Genomic DNA, 19,883 nt, shown 5'->3' on the forward strand with positions numbered 1-19,883 from the left:
CTGAGTTTTTCGAGCCTCTCATTATAACTCATACTCTCTATTCCAGGCAGCATCCTGGTAAACCTCTTCAGCACTCTCTCCAAAGCCTCCACATCCTTCCTGTAATGTGGTCACTAGAATTGAGCGCAATACTCTAAGTGTGGTCTAACCAAAATCATATAAAGCTGCAACATGACATCCTGACTGTTGTACTCAGTTCCCTGACCAATAAAGGCAAGCACGCCATATGTCTTCTTTACCATCCTATCTACTTGCGTGGCCATTTTTAGGGAGAAATGGACTTCAACCCCAAGACTGTACATACCCAAGACTGTACACTTTTCCTTAACATTTGATCTCCCCAAGTGCAGCACCTCACACTTACCCGGGGATTAAACTCTATCTGCCATTTCTTTGCCTATATCTGCAGCTGATCTATATCCCACTGTATCCTTTGACAACCTTCTATGCTGTCCACAACTCCACTAAGTATCGTCCAATACTTACTAACCCACCCATCTACATTTTCATCTAAGTCAAATATTATATATATATGTATATTTATAACAAACAGCAGTGGTCCTAATACGGATCCCTGCGAATACGGCTAGTCACGGACCTCCACCCTGAAAAGCAACCTTCCACCACTACCCTCTGTCTTCTATGGGTAAGCCAATTCTGAATCCATGCGGCCAAGTCACTGTGGATCCCATGCAACTTCATTTTCTGGATGAGCTTACCATGAGGGACCTTGTCGAAAGCCTTATTAAAATCCATGTAAACAACATCCACTGCTCTACCCTTATCGATCACCTTTGTCACCTCCTCGAAAAATTCAATCAAGTTAGTAAGAATTGACCTGCCCTGCACAAAGCCATGCTGACTGTCCCTAATTAGGCCATGTTTTTCCAAATGTGCATAAATCCTATCCCTAAGAAATCTCTCCAATAGATTCCCAACCACGAAAGTAAGACTCACTGGTCTATAGTTTCCTGGATTATCCCTATTTCCCTTCTTGAACAGAGAAACAACATTAGCTACTCACCAGTCCTCTAGGATGTCAAAGAATTCTAACAGATATGTCAGGTATGACCTTCCCTTCACTAAGCCATGTTGACTCAGCCCTATTTTACCATGCACTTCCAAGTACTCCTCAAACTCATCCTTAATGACGGACTCTGAGAATTTAGAGTGCTGAGGATGCATCCTTGGGGGTGCTCTAGTGTTGAGTGTTATTGTGGAGGAGGTGCCATTACCTATCCTCACTGATTGCAGTCTGTGTGTCAGAAAGCTGAGATCCAGTTGCAGAGGGCGGAGCTGAGACCAAGCTCATGAAGCTTTGAGTTCAGTCCAGAACATTGGTGAACAAATTGTAGGGGATCAAGGCGGGCTGGGAGACTGGAGTTGATGTGGGCCATGACCAGCCTCTCGAAGCATTATTGAGGTCAGAGCCACTGGGCGATAGTCATTAAAGGACACTGCATGTGCTTCCTTAGGTACGGGGATAATAGAGGTCTTCTTGAAGCAGGTGGGAACTTTGGCTTGTAGGAGGGAAAGGTTGAAGATGTCGGTGAATACCTCCACCATTTGGTCTGCACAGGATCGGAGTGTTCAGCTGGGGACACCATTAGACCCTGTCGCTTTCTTTGGGTTGACTCCCAGGAAGACCAATCTGATGTCTGCAGCGGTATCCGAGGGAACGGATGTAGCCGGGGCTGTTGCGGCAGGTGACACCGCGCGGCTGGCATTCTGCTCAAACCAAGTATAGAAAGCATTGAGCGCATCAGGGAGGGATGTGTCTTTGCCTGCTTTCTTGCACCACTTCATTTTGTATCCCATAATGTTGTTCAGGCCTTGCCATGAGGGCTGTTACATTCACCATTTTCTTGTTGTGTGGGACCCTTCCTGACTCCAGTGATTCCTGAAAAAAATGGCGATCCTCACCACCAATGCCCCTACAATTTCCCTGGCTATTTCGTTCAGAACTCTGGGGTGTGGTCTATCCAGTCTGTGTGATTTATCCACCTTTGGATCTTTCAGCTTCTCCAGCACCTTCTCCTTTGTGATGGTCACTACACTCACCTCTGCCCTTTGGCTCTCTTGAAGTTCTCGTATGCTGCTGGTGGATCTCAAACCTGTTAGACAACCTCAAGGGTTGAGGCTCTTTTGGCACTACCTCCTGGATCGCTCTACCTGCCCTGTTCGCAGTCACACCGTCTTGTCCCTGACCACTGACTGAGTTCAAGTGAGTTAATCTAAAGGGTGAGAAATCCTCCTGAGATACAGCATCCAGGTAACTCTCCCCTCCTTGATGTGTTGCAGTGTTTGAAGCTCATCAGCTGTGAGCTGGAGTTCCTCAAGCAACCAGCACTTGCTGCACTTGTGGTCACCATGAGCCACAATGGCATCCACCAGCTCCCACATCATTGCAGCACATCACCTGGCCTTGCATCTCCACTTTACTTACTTAGTTCTTATTTTTTTTTTAAATCCTACATGACTTTTAGTTTGCAACCTATAAATATTTCCCCTATTTGCCTTCAATCTGAAAGTAACCGGTGATAGTCAAATTAGTAGCTATCACCAAACAATGAACCTATGATTTAGCTGTGATGTCACTCTTTCGTGCTGGGTCCCTGATCCTGGGTTTCGATTGATCCTGTTTAAAAAAACCTTGCAAGCTATGACCAACAAAAAGCAAGCAAAACACACCTCTTGCCCCCTGCACTGAATTCCCTTGCTACCTTTAAATTCCCTGAACTATATACTCACTTGGGCTGTGTGTCACTCTGGATGCAACCTTTCCTTTGTGACCACGCGAAGCTCTCTCTTGTAGTCTATTGATGCCTAATTCTACACATGGATAACGGTCTGTTAGGTACCCATTACCTTATTTGACAAACTGCACATTGTGCCCAAAGTCTACAGGTTGAGGAGTTGGCCTGTTCAGTAATATGAAGAATCATGGCAGAAGCTCATGATTCAGAGTAGACATTACTCTTGAATCAAGAGAAAGCAAATGATATTTTAAAATTGAGCATTTCAAATGATTATAAAAGATAATAATGCAGTGTTAATAAATATGAGAGATGGAGGAAGATTCAGTTCAGAGCTGATATCCTCAAAACTTCTCATTGTTCTCTTGCAATGGGAACTGGAGGACTGTAGAGTGGGTTCTAGGTCCTGAGTTGAGGAGGATGGTGAGGGCTAGCTTGGGAGAAGCCATGAGACTGGATTGGAATATTAAAGGCAGGAAGCAGAGCCTATTGTTTTGAGAATTATATTTTCACCTCAGCCAAGTAGGCAGTGCCATAGTTAAGGGTCCTGAAAGTCTATCAATGTTCAAGATTCTTATCTAGACTCTAAAGGAAGAACAGTGGGGTCAATCTTCCTACCCCTAAGGAAAATTAACTAGTAATTTTCAGCCATTTGTTTCATTTCTTGAGAGAATGACGGCTGTCCACCAGAGTAATGGTCACCCAGACAATGCTATCAAACAGCATTTGCTCAGCAACAACTTGCTCACACTCACTCAGTTTGGGTTCCATCAGAGCCATTCAGCTCCCAACTTTAGTACAGCCTTTACTTAAACACGGACCAAAAACTGAATTCCAGACGCAAGCTGAGTGATTGTCTTTGACATCATGACTGCTTTTAACCAAGTGTGACATCAAAGAGCCCAAGCAAAATTAGATCAATGGAAATCAGGGGGAAAGGCTCTCCACCAATTTGAACCATACCTAGCACAGAGGAAGATGGCTGTTATTGTTGGAAGTCAGTCATCTCAGCTCCAGGTCATCTCTGCAGGAGTTCTTCGGGATAGTGTCTTAAACACAGCCATCTTCAGCTGTTTCATCAATGAACTTGACTTCATCGTAAGATCAGATGTGGAGATGTTGACTGAGAATTGACAATGTTCTGCATCGTTCATGACTCCTGAGATACTGAAGCAGCCCATGTCCAAATGGGACATTAGCCAGGCTTAAGCTGACAAGTAACATGTAACAGTCATGCCACACAAGTGCCATGGAATGACCATCTCCAACAAGAGAATCTACCATCAGCCCTTGACATTCAATGGCATCACCATCACTGAAACCCCCATTATCAACATGCTGGGGGCTACCACTGACTAGTCCAATAAATACTGTGGCTGCAAGAAGAGGTAAAAGGCAGGAGTAACTTACTTCTGACTTCCCAAAGCCTGTCCTGCATCTGCAAGGCACAAGTCAGGAATGTGATGGAATATTGAATGAGTGCAGCTCCAACAATACTCAAGAAGCTGTACACCTTCTGGATTGGCACCACATCCACAAATATTCACTCCTTCCACCGCCATAGCCCAATAGCAGTATTGTACACAATCTATAAGTTGCCTTGCAGTAACTTACCAAGGCTCCTTATCCAGCACCTTCCAAACTCCTGACCACTACCTCTAGAAGGACAAAGGCAGCAGATACATGGGAACAACAGCACCCTCCAAACCATTTACCATCTTGTCTTGGAAATATATCGCTGTTCCTTCAGTGTCACTTGGTCAAAATCCTTGAATTCCCTCCCTAATGACATTATGTGTATCCCTACAGCAAATGGACTGCAGTGGTTCAAGAAGGCATTTCACTTCATGAGGGCAACTAGGGATGGGCAATAAATATTGGCCTAGCCACCGATGCCCACATCCTGTAAATGAACTTTAAAATATCCTATCTTGCGATTAGCAGATTAGTTTACTTATTGGATAATAATTTAACCTCGTTACTGACCAATAGTGAGAAAGTTAAGTTCCTTTGTAGCTTGAGCTTGATAAAAGTTTCCATGTTTATAATTACTTTTGTAGGCAACAGGCCACACTGCATTAATGGAAGCGTCAAGGGAAGGGGCAATTGAGGTTGTGTGTGCTATCCTGGAGAAAGGATGTGAGATTAATGTTCTACAAAATGAACGGTACAACGCTGCGCATTTTGCTGCCCAAGGAGGGCACTTTGAGGTACAATAATTGAGAAATTGCAAATATCCACTGATGTTACTTTAGTAATTGAATTAACTCTGACAAGCCAGCTGCAATTAGATCATGAAAACAATTACCTAGATTTTGCACAACCTCTGCAGTCCACAGATGCAAAATTTGCCATCAGTAATTCTATACATCTCCAGTGGATGTGCTGTTGAGCTGTCTTTCAATGAAGGTGAAAGGGATATTATTGAACTGAAGCAATTTCCTCTCTTTGCCTCAGTCTCAGTATAAACCCTTGCAAAGTTACAGCTAGCAGAACAAGGTGTGACTGGGTGTTTGGCAGCGTACTAAGTTCACAGTCACTGATGAGCAGCCCTGAGTGATTTTCTATTTGTTGAAGGCAGATTTCTCTGTAATGATAAGAATTTTACGCTGTTAAAATAAGGACTCAATGAATGATATTCTAGCTCGTACCTTAATCCCATGTGCCCATCTGAATCTTTAAATTTGATTTCTGTAAAATGTAAATTTGATGGTAAAATTTAATATTAACCTCAGTGCTTAGAACTGCTGCCTCATAGCACCAGGGACCTGGGTTTCATTCCAGCCTTGGGTAACCATCTGTGTGGAGATTGCACATTCTCCCCATGTCTGCATAGGTTTCTGCTGGGTGGTCTGGTTTTCTCCCACAGTCCAAAGATGTGCAGGCTAGTTAAATTGACCATGTTAAATTGCCCTTACCGACCAGGGATGTATAAATTAGGTAGATTAGCCGTAGGAAATACAGTGTTACAGAGATGGGGTAGGGGGTTGGGTATGGGTGGGGTGCTCTTTGGAGGGTTGGTGTGGACTTAAATGGCCAAATGGCCTGCTTCCACACTGTAGGGATTTTATGATTCTAAAATTGAATTTGATAAAGTACTTTTAGCTTCTTGGCGTGCTGCGCATGAGAATACTTCAGGGTGATAGGTTCCTTGTCCTGCTTCATGAATTCTGGAGACCTGGATGCTCCTCTGTATTGGCACCAGGCCCAAACTGCCATCCAGAGCGAGAATATACATGCCACAGAGATCCCTAGATCCTTGTGACCAGCTTCCTTTGTGGTCAGCAACAAGAGCTGTTGCGTCATTGTTAACTGCAAAATGCAGCCCAGTGGGGTTTCTTGTCAAATGCAGCCTTTCTTCTAGGAATTTGTAAAAAATGTGTGCTATCATTGTTTGGTGGCCCAGGAGGTTAGATATAATTCAAGTTACGTGTAGCTGAACCATCAAAATACACTCACATGGAAACCTTCAATTAAATCACTCAAGTGTCTGCTTTTCTTCACGTGAACAACCTGGTTAATCTCACCTTCCTGCTAGCTATCCTACACTCATTAATAGTCTTCTTTCCAAGTAACAATCGAATTCCTTTTTGAAATAATCGATTAACTCTGCTTCATTAGGGTGATGCATGTGCTGTTTGGGTTACCACATCAAATGGAAGATTTAGGGCTGTTCTGGCACAGAGTTAGTGTCCCTGCTTCTGAGCCAGCAGTCCTGGGTTCAAGTCCCACCTGCTCCAGAGGTGTGCAACAACATCTCTGACCAGGTTGATTGGAAAATATCTGCAGGGAGCATTTACACAAGGGAAGACTGCAGTAGACGTCAAGAAAATTGAAGGTTAACATTACTAGGAAAAAAAACTTGGCAAGTTAGGGATCCTTCCAGTAAAACTGAGAGAGTTAGGAGTTGACTTGCAGTGATTTTTAACATTATAAATATCAATGATAAACTAAATAATCATAGAATATTTCTGCTGGACAATGGAGTATTATTAAAAGGATACACAATTAAAATCATTACAAAAAGAATGAAAAGGGTGAACAGCAAAGGTCTTTTCCCTAGGCTGGGGAGTTCAAAACTGGTGAAAGGAGAAAGATTTAAAAGTGATCTGAGGGGCAAATTTTTCACAAAGAGGGTGGTTTATGTGTGGAATGAACTGCCAGAGGAAGTGGTAGATGCAGGTACAGTTACAACATTTAAAAAATATTTGGACAGGTTTCATGAATAGGAAAGGTTTAGAGGGATATGGGCCAAAAACAGGCAAAAAGGACAAGTTTAGTTTAGGAAAATTGGTCAGCATGGACAAGTTGGACCAAAGTGTCTGTTTCCATGCTGCATGACTCTATGACTCTGTAAAAGCAAGGTTAGAATTTGCTTTTCCGTCTTTAGTTTAGCTGTCTTTGACCAGTTATACATCTCCAATGTGCTCTGAGACCTCAGCAAAGACATTTGACTTTTGGGACCTCATCCTTGTCTTTAACTTTTAACTACCTTATGAAGCTTTCCAACAATTCACTTAGTTACATGAAACCATTAACAACAGAGCACCTAGGTTTGGATAAAAATACCAGCCTTGCCAACGATACCAACATCTGAGAATGAAGTTATCCAAAAGCTCCAGGGAAGGGGCTATCCCGTGCATTTCAGCCAAAATTTAGCCTTCAGCTGAATTCTTTATGACTCTCCTGTCCCTTTTAACCATTCTCTTGACTTTTCTGGTGATGATGCAACTGAAATGCCTGTCCAGCACCTACAAGATTATCCTGTTTGCAAAATCAGTTTCCTGCTTGCTTCAGGAGCCTGTCTTGCATAACAACAGACTTTGACTTGGAAGAATCAGAGGAATTGAGTTGAAGAGCTGTGAGGTTATGCTGCAGCTCTGTAAAACCCTGGTTAGACCACATTTGGAATATTGTGTTCAGTTCTGGTCGCCTCTTTACAGGAAGGATGTGGAAGCTTTAGGGAGGGTGCAGAGGAGATTTACCAGGATGCTGCCTGGACTGGAGGGCAGGTCTTATGAGGAAAGGTTGAGGGAGCTAGGGCTTTTCTCATTGGAGCAAAGAAGGATGAGAGGTGACTTGATAGAGATTTGTACAAGATGATGAAAGGCATAGATAGAGTGGATAGCCAGAGACTTTTTCCCAGGGCAAAAATGGCTATCACAAGGGGGCATAATTTTAAGGTGATTGGAGGAAGGTATAGGGGAAATGTCAGAGGTAGGTTCTTTACACAGAGAATGGTGGGTGCATGGAATGCGCTGCCAGCAGTGGTAGAACAGTCAGATACATTAGGGACATTTAAGCAACACTTGGATAGGCCCATGGATGATAGTAAAATGCAGGTTAGTTTGATTTTGGAGTAGGATAGTAGGTCAGCACAACATTGTGGGCCGAAGGGCCTGTACTGTGCTGTACTGTTCTATGTTCTATGAATTATAAGAACATAAGACACTTTAGAACCAGGAACAGGAGTAGGCAATACAACACCTCCAGCATGTTCTATCGTCCAGTGGGATCATGGCTGATCTTCTTCCTCAGCTCTGCCTTTCTTTACCATCCCTATTACTCTTGAGCCCCTCAGAGCTGGCAGCACAGTGGCTCAGTGGTCAGCACTGCTGCCTCGCAGCACCAGGGACCCGGGTTTGATCGCAGCGTCAGGTGACTGTCTGTGTGGAGTTTGCATGTTTTCCCTGTGTCTGCAAGGGTTTCCTCTGGGTGCTCCGGTTTCCTCCCACAGTCCAAAGATGTGCAAGTTAGTGGATTGGCCATGCTAAATTGCCCATTGTGTCCACAGATGTGCAGGACAGGTGGTTTAGCCATGGGAAATGCAGGGTTACAGGGGTAGGGTAGTGGGATGGGTCTGGATGGGATGGTCTTCAGAGGGTTGATGTGGACCTGATGGGCCAAATGGTTTCTTTCAGTACTGTAGGGGTTCTGGCATCCTACGATAAGATCTTATGATGTTGATCTCAGTCTCTGAGTTCTGGAGAAGAGTCATACCAAACTCAAAACTATCACTCAGTTTCTCTCTCCACTGATGCTGCCAGACCTGTCAGGCCTCTCCAGTGTTATCTGTGTTTTGTGTTTGATCACAGTCTCAGTGACTGAATATCCTCAGCTCTCCAGGGGAGAGAACTCCACTGACTCACAGCACCCTGAACGAGGACATTTCTCCTCATCACAGTCCAAAATGGCCGATCCCTTATCCTGAGGCCTTGATCTCTAATATTAGGCTCTCCGACCAAACAGTCCCTCAAATCAGCCTGGTCAAGGCCTCTCAAAATCTTATACATCAGTCCTGCCATCCAAGGAATCGGTCTGTGACTCTCAAAATCTTATGTTTCAATCACATCATTGTGCATTCTTCTGAACTCCAGAGAAAGTAGGCAAATTCTATTCCTATGATGGAGGTAGGTGAGGTGTAGGGTAAAGAGAAAGGGGCAGCAGAAATCTTGCCACCCTATTACCCAACTGAAAGGAAGCAAATCCTGCTCTCTGTGTCCAAAAAATATTTCAGCTGGTAAGAAGCAATCACTGTGCAACCAATTCTTGGCTCTGAAACAGTTGCGACTGTAGAGTCTACACTTTATCACCTAAATTGCAGATAGAGTTGTGAAAGTAAAAAACCTTTTTAACCACCATGCAGTGGAGGAAAATATGACTGTCGGAATTGTATTATACAAGGTTTGTGAGCTGGAATATCACTGATTTTGTTGCTAATGTGAATTAATATTTTGTCAAAATGATGCTCCATGTAATTTTGTGTCACTGCTTCTGTCGGTCAAGTTCTTTAAAAAGCCAAAGGAAGACCCTAGAAAATTCAACTCCGCAAGTCATTCCAATCCGACACCCTTGCTTTGACCCATACTTGTAATTAACTTCCATGGTGCATTCACAAATGATACATTAATGAGGGAAAGAATTAAAAGTACAGTGGTCAGCACCATTTGCTTCAGATCACCAGGGACCTGGATTCGAGTCCAGCCTTGGGAGACTGTGTTTAGTTTGCACATACGCCCCGTGTCTGCGTGGGTTTCCACCAGGTGCTCCAGTTTCCTCCCACAGTCCAAAGATGTGCAGGCTCGAGTGAATTTGCCGTGCTAAATTACCCCATAGAGTTCAGGGATGTGCAGGCTAGGTGGGTAGCCATGGGAAATGCAGGGTTACAGGGATAGGATGGGAAGGGGTGCTCTTCAGAGGGTCAGTGCAGACACGATGGGCCAAATAGCCTCTTTCTGCACTGTAGGGATTCCAATTTAGCATGCCAATCCATGAATCTATTCTCTTTATTTCAGAAGGAAAAGTAAGCAAGCAAATAAAATGAGATTAACAACTGTTTGCTGACATGTGTGTCTTTCTTTAGGTGATTCGTGCCCTGGTTGCTCATGACTGTGACCTTGATGTTATCAATTTGGATGGAAACTCAGCTTTACATTTGGCAGCATTGGGAGGCTTTGTTGACACTGCCAAGTTCCTGGCGCAAAGAGGTACAGAAATGAAGCTCTTGATCCGAGGGAAATGCACCACCCAGGATCATCTGTTCTTATGGGGGGAGTCTTTTTGGTACAGTGAATGTATGTCCAGTGGGAAACCCAAAATCTTTGTTGGTGTCTTAACCTTGCAGCCAACTAGAAACCAGGCCCATCACCTGTCTGATTCAGCCCATTTAATACACGAGGAGAGTACAGCACATCCTGAATTCCAAACATGCGTGAGAGGAACCAAAGGTTACAGAGACAATGCAGGAACTTGAACGTGAAGAATGTCAAATCAGCCATGATCCTAATGAATAGCAGCAACAGGCTCAAGGGGCCGAATGGCCTTGCTCCTATCCCAATTTCTTATGATCTTATGAGGCCTGTCTGACTTTAACAGACGTATTGCACTTGCACGTTTGCATTGGTCCATTGCCCAAAGATGGAGAGCATGACACAAACGGTGGCCATTTGACCCACCATGCCCAAAAGCTATGCAATCAGCTACACAGTTTGTCACCCTGTCTCCCATGCTGAAAAGTTTCCTCCTTCAAGCATTCATTTAATTTCCCATTTGAGAGTTCCTGTGAATTCCGTTTCCACTGACCTCTCAAGCAGAGTGTTCCTAATCCCAACATGTTGCCAGGGTTGCAGGGTTTGATCTATAGGGAGTGGCTGAATAGGCTGGGGCTATTTTCTCAGGAGCATTGGAGGCTGAGAGGTGATCTTATAGAGGTTTGTAAAACAATAAGGGGCATGGATAGGGTGCATAATCAAGGTCTTTTCCCCAGGCTAGGAAAATCCAAAGCTAGATGGCATAGGTTTAAGGTGAGAGGGGAAAGATTTAAAAGGGACCCAAGGGGCAACTTTTTCACGCAGAGGGTGGTGCGTATATGGAATGAGCTGCCAGAGGAAGTGGTGGAGGTTGGTACAATGACAACATTTAAGAAGCATCTGGATAGGTATATGAATAGGAAGGGTTTAGAGGGATATGGGCCAAATGCTGGCAAATGGGACCAGATTAATTTAGGATATCTGGTCGGGGTGGATGAGTTGGACTGAAGTGTCTGTTTCTGTGCTGTACAACTCTATGACTCTGGGACCCTATGACTTCAAGATGGGCAGGAACAGGAATTAGGAAGCAGCCACCCACCAGAGACCCAAAGAAATAGTTCCTGTCTTACAATAAGTGTACCAGGAGTTAGGGTGGAAGGAGTTTAGGTGTAGCAGGGTCTGGGACAAGAGAGGTCCTGGCATCTTTCTGGAGCGCAGAAGAGGCCTCTTCTTTCTTCTAGATCTCAAGGTATCCTCCCAAGTGCTAAAATATGTCACTTGTCTTGACCTCTGCCAACCACTTTCCACCAGGTTCCTGCGGCAGCTTCAATACCTCACAGAGATGGCAAAGACAAGGTGCTGCCGAGTGACAGTGTAGCTTCATAAAAAGGAAACTATTCAACTCATTGGGTCTGTGCTGAGTCTTTAAAGAGCTGTCCAAATAGTCCCAATTCCCATTCTTTCCCTGCCATCCTGCAAGTAGAGGTTTATAAAATCATGAGGGGTACAAATAGGGTTAACGGCAGATGTCTTTTCCCTAGAGTGGGGGATTTCAAGACGAGGGGGCATATTTCTAAGGTGAGAGGAGAGAGATTTAAAAAAGACATGAGGGGCAAATTGTTTACACAGAGGGTGGTTCACGTGTGGAACTTTCTGAAGAAGCGGTGGATGTGGGCACAGTTACAACATTTAAAAGACACTTAGATAAATGCATGAATCAGAAAGCTTTGGAGGGATATGGGCCAGGAGCAGGCAGGTGAGACTAGTTTAGTTTGGGATTATGTTTGGCATGGACTGGTTGGACCAAAGGGTCTGCTTCCATGCTGTATGATTCCATAAGTAGGTATCCAGTAAGTAACTTATTGTAACATCTCCCATGCTCTGTTCCTGTTGGACAAGGTTAAAATTGATCCCCGTAGCTCAATCTCAGCACGACTCCTTTAGACCACAGTAAAAGGCCTGCTAGACGATTACACTCAATAATAAAGTGGTTTTGATACAGTCATGGCTAATTAGGGTTAGAAAATCCTGGGGTGCCGTTGAATTTACAAACCAGAGTTTCCATTATGTGTCATTGGGTGCGATTTCCTCAGATACATCTGACTGAGTCAGTTACATCGATTGTTAAGAAGAAAGATGTAGCTTATTGACCCTCAGTATGTTAGCAAAACACAAAGTGGGGGAATAATAGAGTCATAATGTTCTTTGACAGCGTGGAAAATGGCCCCTTGGCCTACTTTACTGACAGAAAAATGGTGCTGTAAAGTTTTTAGCAGGGCATAGCTTGCAATCCCTTTCTCATTCAATCTCTCGACTTTCTTTCCGCTCAGGGAGCAACCCCAAAATGAAAAACCTGCTGCAAAAGACCCCAGCAGCTGCCGCCAAAGCTAACGGTCACAAAGCTGTATCGAAAGAACTCCGCAAGGCCGAACGCCTTTATACCAAGTATGCCAGGCCCGACGTGAAAAATCCCAATGCCCCCTGGGCCATCCGGCTCTATGACTGGTCGCTGTATCATGAGCTCGCACTTCGGAATCTATTTGCCACCGTGGACAGGGGCGATGGCACCTTGGCGAAGGAGGATTTTGCCGCCATCCTTATGGAGAAAAACGCGCCGATGAAGGAAGAAGAGATAGCTGCCCTAATGTCTGCCCATGACAAGTCTCGGACTGGAGTCATCGATATCAATGAGTTCTTCACAGGCACAAAGTACCTCGAAAAGGTTTACCTTATGTCTTCGTATGAACCCAAGAAGAAAAAGGGAAAGAAGGGCAAACGTGGGAAAAAGGGGAAACTGGTGATACCAATACCAATTTGCACCCTTCCTAAAGAATATATGATTCGGCGGGAGGATGGGGGCCCACCAGAGTTTATGATTGAAAGCTACAAGACATTCACAGATAGAAGTCGATTCAGCCGTGATAACCCACCACAGCATCCCCTGCAAGATGACTCTGCATGGTACTTAGATAAGCCAGAAAAGGTCTACACAAACATTAACTACGCAGCAAAAGCAGAGGATATGCAGTCGTTAAAGAAAGCATTTTTCCAGGGAGTGCCAGTTGACGTGCAGGATAAATTTTTCACCACTCCGCTTATGGCAGCCTGTGCGGATGGGAATTATGCACTTGCCAAATACCTCGTGGAAACAAAGTATGCCTGACTCCTTTTCTGGCTGTTGTTAAAAAAAAAACATCTGACATTAATTTTTAGTGAAGCTGTTTTCTGCACCCTTGAGAGTTTGATGGTTGATTTCACCAAGGTTTTGAGGGGAGCAGATGGCCTGATTGAGAGAAACTATTTCTGCCCATTGGCGAGGCTAGGACTAAAGAACGTGGTCAACAAATTGTAGCCAAGGGGCAAAGATGAGATTGTAAAAGCTTGCAACCTCCTTCCCCAAATGACAATTGCTCTGTCAGTTATTAATTTTGTATTTGAGATTGATAGATTTTTGTTCACCAATAGTATTAGAATGGCAAAGCCAGGCATATGGAGATTACACAGCAGTTTTGATCTTACTGAGTGGCTGAGTAGGTTCGAGGGGCTAGATGGCTTACTTATAGCTATAGAGTCATACACACGGAAACAGATCCTTTGGTCCAACCAGTCCATGCTGACCCAATAATCCTAAACTAAACTAATCCCGCCTGCTTGAGATTAGTCCATATCCCTCCAAACATTTCTAATTCATCTACTTATCTAAATTACTTGTCTAAATACTTGCTGCTCTAATGTTCTTGCGAATGCACTCCAGGTGGGTATGCTGTGGATGGGGTGATCAATTGTTTGTTGGCTTTTCTGTTATTTGTTGCATTTGCAGTCTGCAGCTTGATATAACTTTGGTTTACAATCCATCCTCCCCAAATAGGCAGGCCCAGAGAGTCTTGTGCCTCTGTGATAGCCTCCTTATCTCTAGATCAGAAACTGTGGGTCTGCAGTCCCACCTCAGGATCAGCCAGCCACTGAGTGTATGTCATGATGTGGCCAAGGTGATGGATTATCAATCGGTAAATCCATCTGATCCATCAGGTATGTCTGCCTGTGGTCGGGCAATAATAGCAGGAGAGTTTCCTTAATAAAAACCGAAAGAGCTGTGGATGCTGTAAATCAGGAACAAAAACAGAAGTCGCTGGAAAAGCTCAGCAGGTCTGGCAGCATCCGTGAAGGCGAAAACAGAGTTAACGTTTCAGGTGCGGTGACCCTTCTTCAGAACAGTTCTGAAGAAGGGTCACTGGACCCGAAATGTTAACTCTGTTTTCTTCTTCACAGATGCTGCCAGACCTGCTGAGCTTTTCCAGCAACTTTGTTTTTGTTGTTGTTGTTGTGTAGGAGAGTTTCCTTGTCAGTCTGAATCATATGATAGCTCCAGCACAGCAGTACCCCCCAACCCCCACCCATGTTAAAAGACTCCTCGCGCTGGATCTTTCCAAGACCAAGAGTCACCTCCTCCTACGAACTACCATGCACACATGCACAGGCAAGAATATTTGTAAGACGATGCAAACAATAGAAATGTATCCTATAGCTAGGGTGAACAGCCAAGGTCTTTTTCCCAGGGTAAGGGAGTCCAAAACTAGACAGCATAGGTTTAAGGTGGGAGGGGAAGATTTAAAAGGGACCTAATGGGCAATTTTTTCACACAGAGGGTGGTGCATGTATGGAGTGAGCTGCCAGAGGAAGTGGTGGAGACTGGTACAATTACAGTATTTAAAAGCCACCTGGATGAATAATAAGGGTTTAGAGGGATATGGCCCAAATGGGACTAGATTAATCTCGGATATCTGGTTGGCATGGATGAGTTGGACTAACAGGTCTGTTTCTGTGTTGTACATCTCTATGACTCTGTCATGTACATCCTGTCATCTGAATCTGGTGTTCATGTCAGGCAGGGTTTGAAGCTTAGAGGGCTGCGTTTAACTAATTAAAAAACCATCTATTGATTGCATTATGTACAGTGGGATCTACAGAGAATTTTTTTTTTAATTTAGTTTTTTGTTTCCTCTTATACCGGGAACACCAGCCAAAGTGTGCTAGACAAACGGTGCCAGTAACTTTTCTTCCCCATCGCCAAGCGAGACATGTGAGCCACCAGTTGCAGAAACGATACTGGAAGCTCGCCAACAGCATGTTCATGAACCTGGCACCAGGAAATCAGATGAATTCACTCCTTTAAATTTCTCCCACAATCTGCCCATTATAGTGAGGCCTCCTGATTTTCAGCTTTTACTATTTATTCTGAACTGGGGACCAGAAATCAGGTGAAATTTTCTGAAGAAGGGTCCCGAACCGAAACATCAGCTTTCCTGCTCCTCTGATGCTGCCTGGCCTGCTGTGTTCCTCCAGCTCCACACTTTGTTATCTCTGACTCAAGTTCGTGCAGTTCTTGCTATCTCGGTAAATTTTTACCACTGTTTTCATCAAGGCAGTAAAGAGCTTTATCTGCATCCTTGATTGCTCATCTGTATGGATCTTAATTCAGCTATCTCGATGTGATGCAGATAATTGTAAATGCATTTTGCATCCTTTCTCACTAAGTATGGAGAAATGAGAGACTAGAAATTAGTCTCCATAGCACCTGTATTTTCAGTGTACGGATAACATAGAGTCCACAGTACACATGCACGATTCTTATGCAGACCATATTGGAGGCCTTATTGGTAAGGGCCAGAAAAAGACATTCTGTACTCACCACTGGATACAGGAACTAGGCAGTTAATATAGGCAAATCAGGGGCCTTAACACTGCTTCAGCTCCCTTGGGTGACACTGTCTTGCACCAAAGCTTCCTCAGAGCTCCCCATCTCGTGGCAGGTCATTAGTACTCTGCAAGTGAAGTGCTCCAAAATAGACACTGCTGATTTTTGGCAGGGTCCCCTGCCAACAGGAGTTGGGACTTAATATCTTCCGGTGGAAGTGTACTATTCTGTTTACTCATTTAGGTTGTACCAATTTTTAAGTTTGGCCTCGTCATTGGTTGTCAGGATTTGTTTAAGATTCAACCTGATGGGGACTTGTTTTAGATTATTTCTTTAAGGGATTAGTCTTATTTGCCATTGATATATTTTGGTTGTTTAATTACATCAAACAATTCAGGACTGTTTAAATATTTGTGTTGTAGTAAGATATGAGATCCACAGTTACACCATATTAGTCTTTGCAAAGTCTTTGTCAGGAAATTCCTTGTAAATTACTACGGCAATGTTTTTCTCAACAGGTGTCATATTGTACATTATTTTCCAAACAATCATTTTAACTTAGTTAAATATTACCACTTAGACTAAGCACATTCAAATAGTGGACAGCTCTGTTAGAAACTAGACATCATAATGCGGCTATGTTGTAATGTTTTGTGTATTCCTAGGGCTAATGTAAATGCACATGATAATTTACTGTGGACACCTCTTCATCATGCTTGCCATTCAGGAGAGCAGAGCATTGTTGAATTGCTACTGAATGCTGGTGCATCGGTTAATGCAGTTTCCATTAATGGAGCCACACCTTTAATGAGAGCAATAGAAAGCTGCAGATTGGAATGTGTAACATCTCTGATTAACCATGGAGCTAGTGTTGACATGGAGAACAATAAAGGTATGCTAGCACTGGGCGACACGATTCGCAAACATTATGAACCAAAATTGAAAGAAAAATAGTCACCATAAAAAGAATTTGGGAGTAAATCTTGACTTGACTTGAAAGGGTAAAGTTTGTGATTCTGAGTCAGTGACCAGCTTTTACATCCCTCAGCACCTTCTTCAGTTCCATCGTGTCCAAGACAAGGAACCAAAGATTTGATTCGGTGAATCCCAATTTTCTAGTTAATACTTTCAGAATGTTAAAAAGAATCCAGGAGGGAAATGAGTAAATGAAGAGAACATTTTTAATATTTCAAAAAGATAGATGGCTTGTTTGCACGGGGTTAGCCAGCAATACTGTCTTGAGGTGCCTGCAGCATTATGGGCTCAGCTGCAAGTATGGTGATTCCCAAGGTTCATCTGTGCTCATTAAATAACGGCAAAAAAAAAACTTGTTCTTACATAATGTCCTCAAAAACTTCAGGTGCCCCAAAGCTCTTTACAACCAGTACAGCACTTGTAAGTGTAGTCACTGTTAATACCACCATGCATATATGTTATTGACAAGTCCAATTGGTGGTATCAGTGATGGCCTAAATTAAAGTTACTATTCTACCAGCTGACGTAGTCTCTACTTTACCTTAATGGCAAAGTCACTCTACATCTTACTGGCAGGGTCTCTCCTACATTTTACTGGCAAGTTCTCTACATCTTACTGGCAAGGTCTCTCCTACATCTCACTAGCAGGGTCTCACCTGCACTTTACTGGCAATGTCTTTCTTAAATAATGCTGGAAGGGTCTGTCCTACACCATAATATAAAATATCTCTCCTACCCTGCTGACAGGAAAGCTCCTACACCTTGTTAGCATGGTCTCTCCTATACCTTACTAACCGGGTCTCTCTCCTGTTCCTCTGATGCTGCCTAACCTGCTGTGTTCCTCTAGCTCCACACTATTTCGACTCTCTCTTCTACACCTTGCTCACAGGGTCTCTCCTACACTTTGTTAGCAGGGTCTCTCCTCCACCTTACTGCCAGGGTCTCTCCTCCACCTTACTGACAGGGTTTATCTTATATCTTACTGAAGTATCTCTGGAAATCAGTGTCATCTAAGAAAGATTAACAAACAGCAAATTTCACAGCTAACCTTGAAGAAGCCTGTGTGGGAGAGCTCACAGCAGGAGACCAGCTAAGTGGCTTTTTAAAGTGTAACCTTACTTTTTTTTTTGTTTTTGCAAATCTATAGTAGTGAGTAGAGTGGGTTCTTTTTAGTTATATGTTTTATTGAGATCTGTCTCTTGATTAAACTTTAAAAATACAAAACATAGGTACTAAGTTAGTCTGGTGCAGTGTTTTTTACAGCAGTAAGACTGTGATGTTTGCCGGCTCTGTAGATTGTTAAGGTGCAAAGATTTTTTTCCCCTTTATTCATTCTTGGGATGAGGGCATCGCTGGCTAGGCCGGCATTATTTGCCCATCCCTATGAGTCAACCACATTGCTGTGGGTCTAGACTCATGTGTAGGCCAAACCAGGTAAGGATGGCAGGTTCTTTCCCTAAAAGACAGCAGTGAACTAGATGGGCTTTCCTGATAATTGCCCATGGATTCACAATCATCATTAGACTCTTAATTCCAGATGTTTATTGAATTCAAATTCCACCATCTGCCATGGCAGAATTTGAACCCAGGCCCCTAGAACATTACCTGGGTCTCTGGATTAACAGTCCAGCGATCATACCACTAAGCCATTGCTTCCCCAGGTTCCAAGCGATCGATTGTGACAGGGGTCTTCCTACTCAGAGGCACATTTCTGCAGCCAACAGCAAGACATAACAAAGGTGTGTTGCCTCCCTGTTGCCACAATCAAGTATATCTCAGAAAGGGTGCAGAATATTCTCAAAGGGGAGAGGAATCAGCAGGAGGTCATTGTACACATTGGAACTAACAACATGGAAAGAGAAATGGATGAGATTCTGAGGAGAAAATATAAGAAGCTAGGCAGAAATTTAAAAAGGAGGTCCTAGAGGGTAGTAATATCTGGATTACTCCCAGTGCCACCAGCTGGTGAGGGTAGGAATAGAAGGATAGATCAGGTGAACATGTGGCTGAGGAGCTGGTGCAGGAAAGAAAGATTCCCATTTTTGGATCATTGGAATCTCTACTGAGGTAGAAGTGACCTGTATAAGAAGGACAGATTGCACTTGAATTGAAAGGGGATTAATATACTGGCAGGAAGATTTACTCAAACTTCTCGGGAAGATTTAAACTAGTAAAGTTGAGGGGGGGGTGTGGTGTCGTGGAACCTGGGGAGATAGCGAGAAAAGAGACCAGTCTGAGACTGGTACAGTTGGGAAAAAGAGCAAGTCACACAGTCAGGGCAGACAGGTACAAAACAGACAACAAGATAGGACTGATAAATTAAACTGCATTTATTTCAATGCAAGAGGCCTAACAAGTAAAGCAGATGAACTCAGGGCATGGTTAGGAACATGGGACAGGAATGTCATAGCAATTACAGAGATATGGCTCAGGGATGGACAGGACTGACAGCTTAATGTTCCGGGGTATAGCTGCTATGGGAAGGACAGAAAGACGGGGTGCAAGGGAGGTTGGGGAGTGGCATTTTTGATTAGGGACAACATTACGGCTGTACTTAGGGAGGATATTATTGGGAACATGTCCAGGGAAGTTATTTCGGTGGAACCGAGAAATAAGAAAGGGATGATCACCTTATTAGGATTGTATTATAGACATCCCCAATAGACAGTGGAAAATTGAGAAACAAATTTATAAGGAGATCTGAGTTATCTGTAAGAATAATAGGGTGGTTATGGTAGGTGATTTTAACTTTCCAAACATAGACTGGGATTGCCATAGTGTTAAGGGCTTGGATGGAGATGAATTTGTTAAGTGTGTACAAGAACATTTTCTGATTCAGTATGTGGATGTATCTGCTAGAGAAGGTGCAAAACTGTCAATGGGGGAGCACTGTGGGGCCAGTGACCATAATTCTATTAGTTTTAAAAT

General features: G+C 43.6%; 1 protein-coding gene across 1 annotated transcript in view; it reads left to right on the plus strand.

Moving 5' to 3' along the window:
• Positions 1-19,883, plus strand: part of ankef1a (ankyrin repeat and EF-hand domain containing 1a) — a 44,825-nt gene that overhangs the window by 17,184 nt on the left and 7,758 nt on the right. Inside the window, exons 4-7 of the mRNA XM_048600896.1 lie at positions 4,817-4,966; positions 10,120-10,243; positions 12,616-13,438; positions 16,646-16,872. Of these exons, the coding sequence (XP_048456853.1) occupies positions 4,817-4,966; positions 10,120-10,243; positions 12,616-13,438; positions 16,646-16,872 (1,324 nt within the window). The remainder of the gene's footprint in view (positions 1-4,816; positions 4,967-10,119; positions 10,244-12,615; positions 13,439-16,645; positions 16,873-19,883) is intronic.

The sequence above is a fragment of the Rhincodon typus genome, chromosome 9 (assembly GCF_021869965.1).
Source record: "Rhincodon typus isolate 14 chromosome 9, sRhiTyp1.1, whole genome shotgun sequence".
Lineage (NCBI taxonomy): Eukaryota > Metazoa > Chordata > Chondrichthyes > Orectolobiformes > Rhincodontidae > Rhincodon > Rhincodon typus.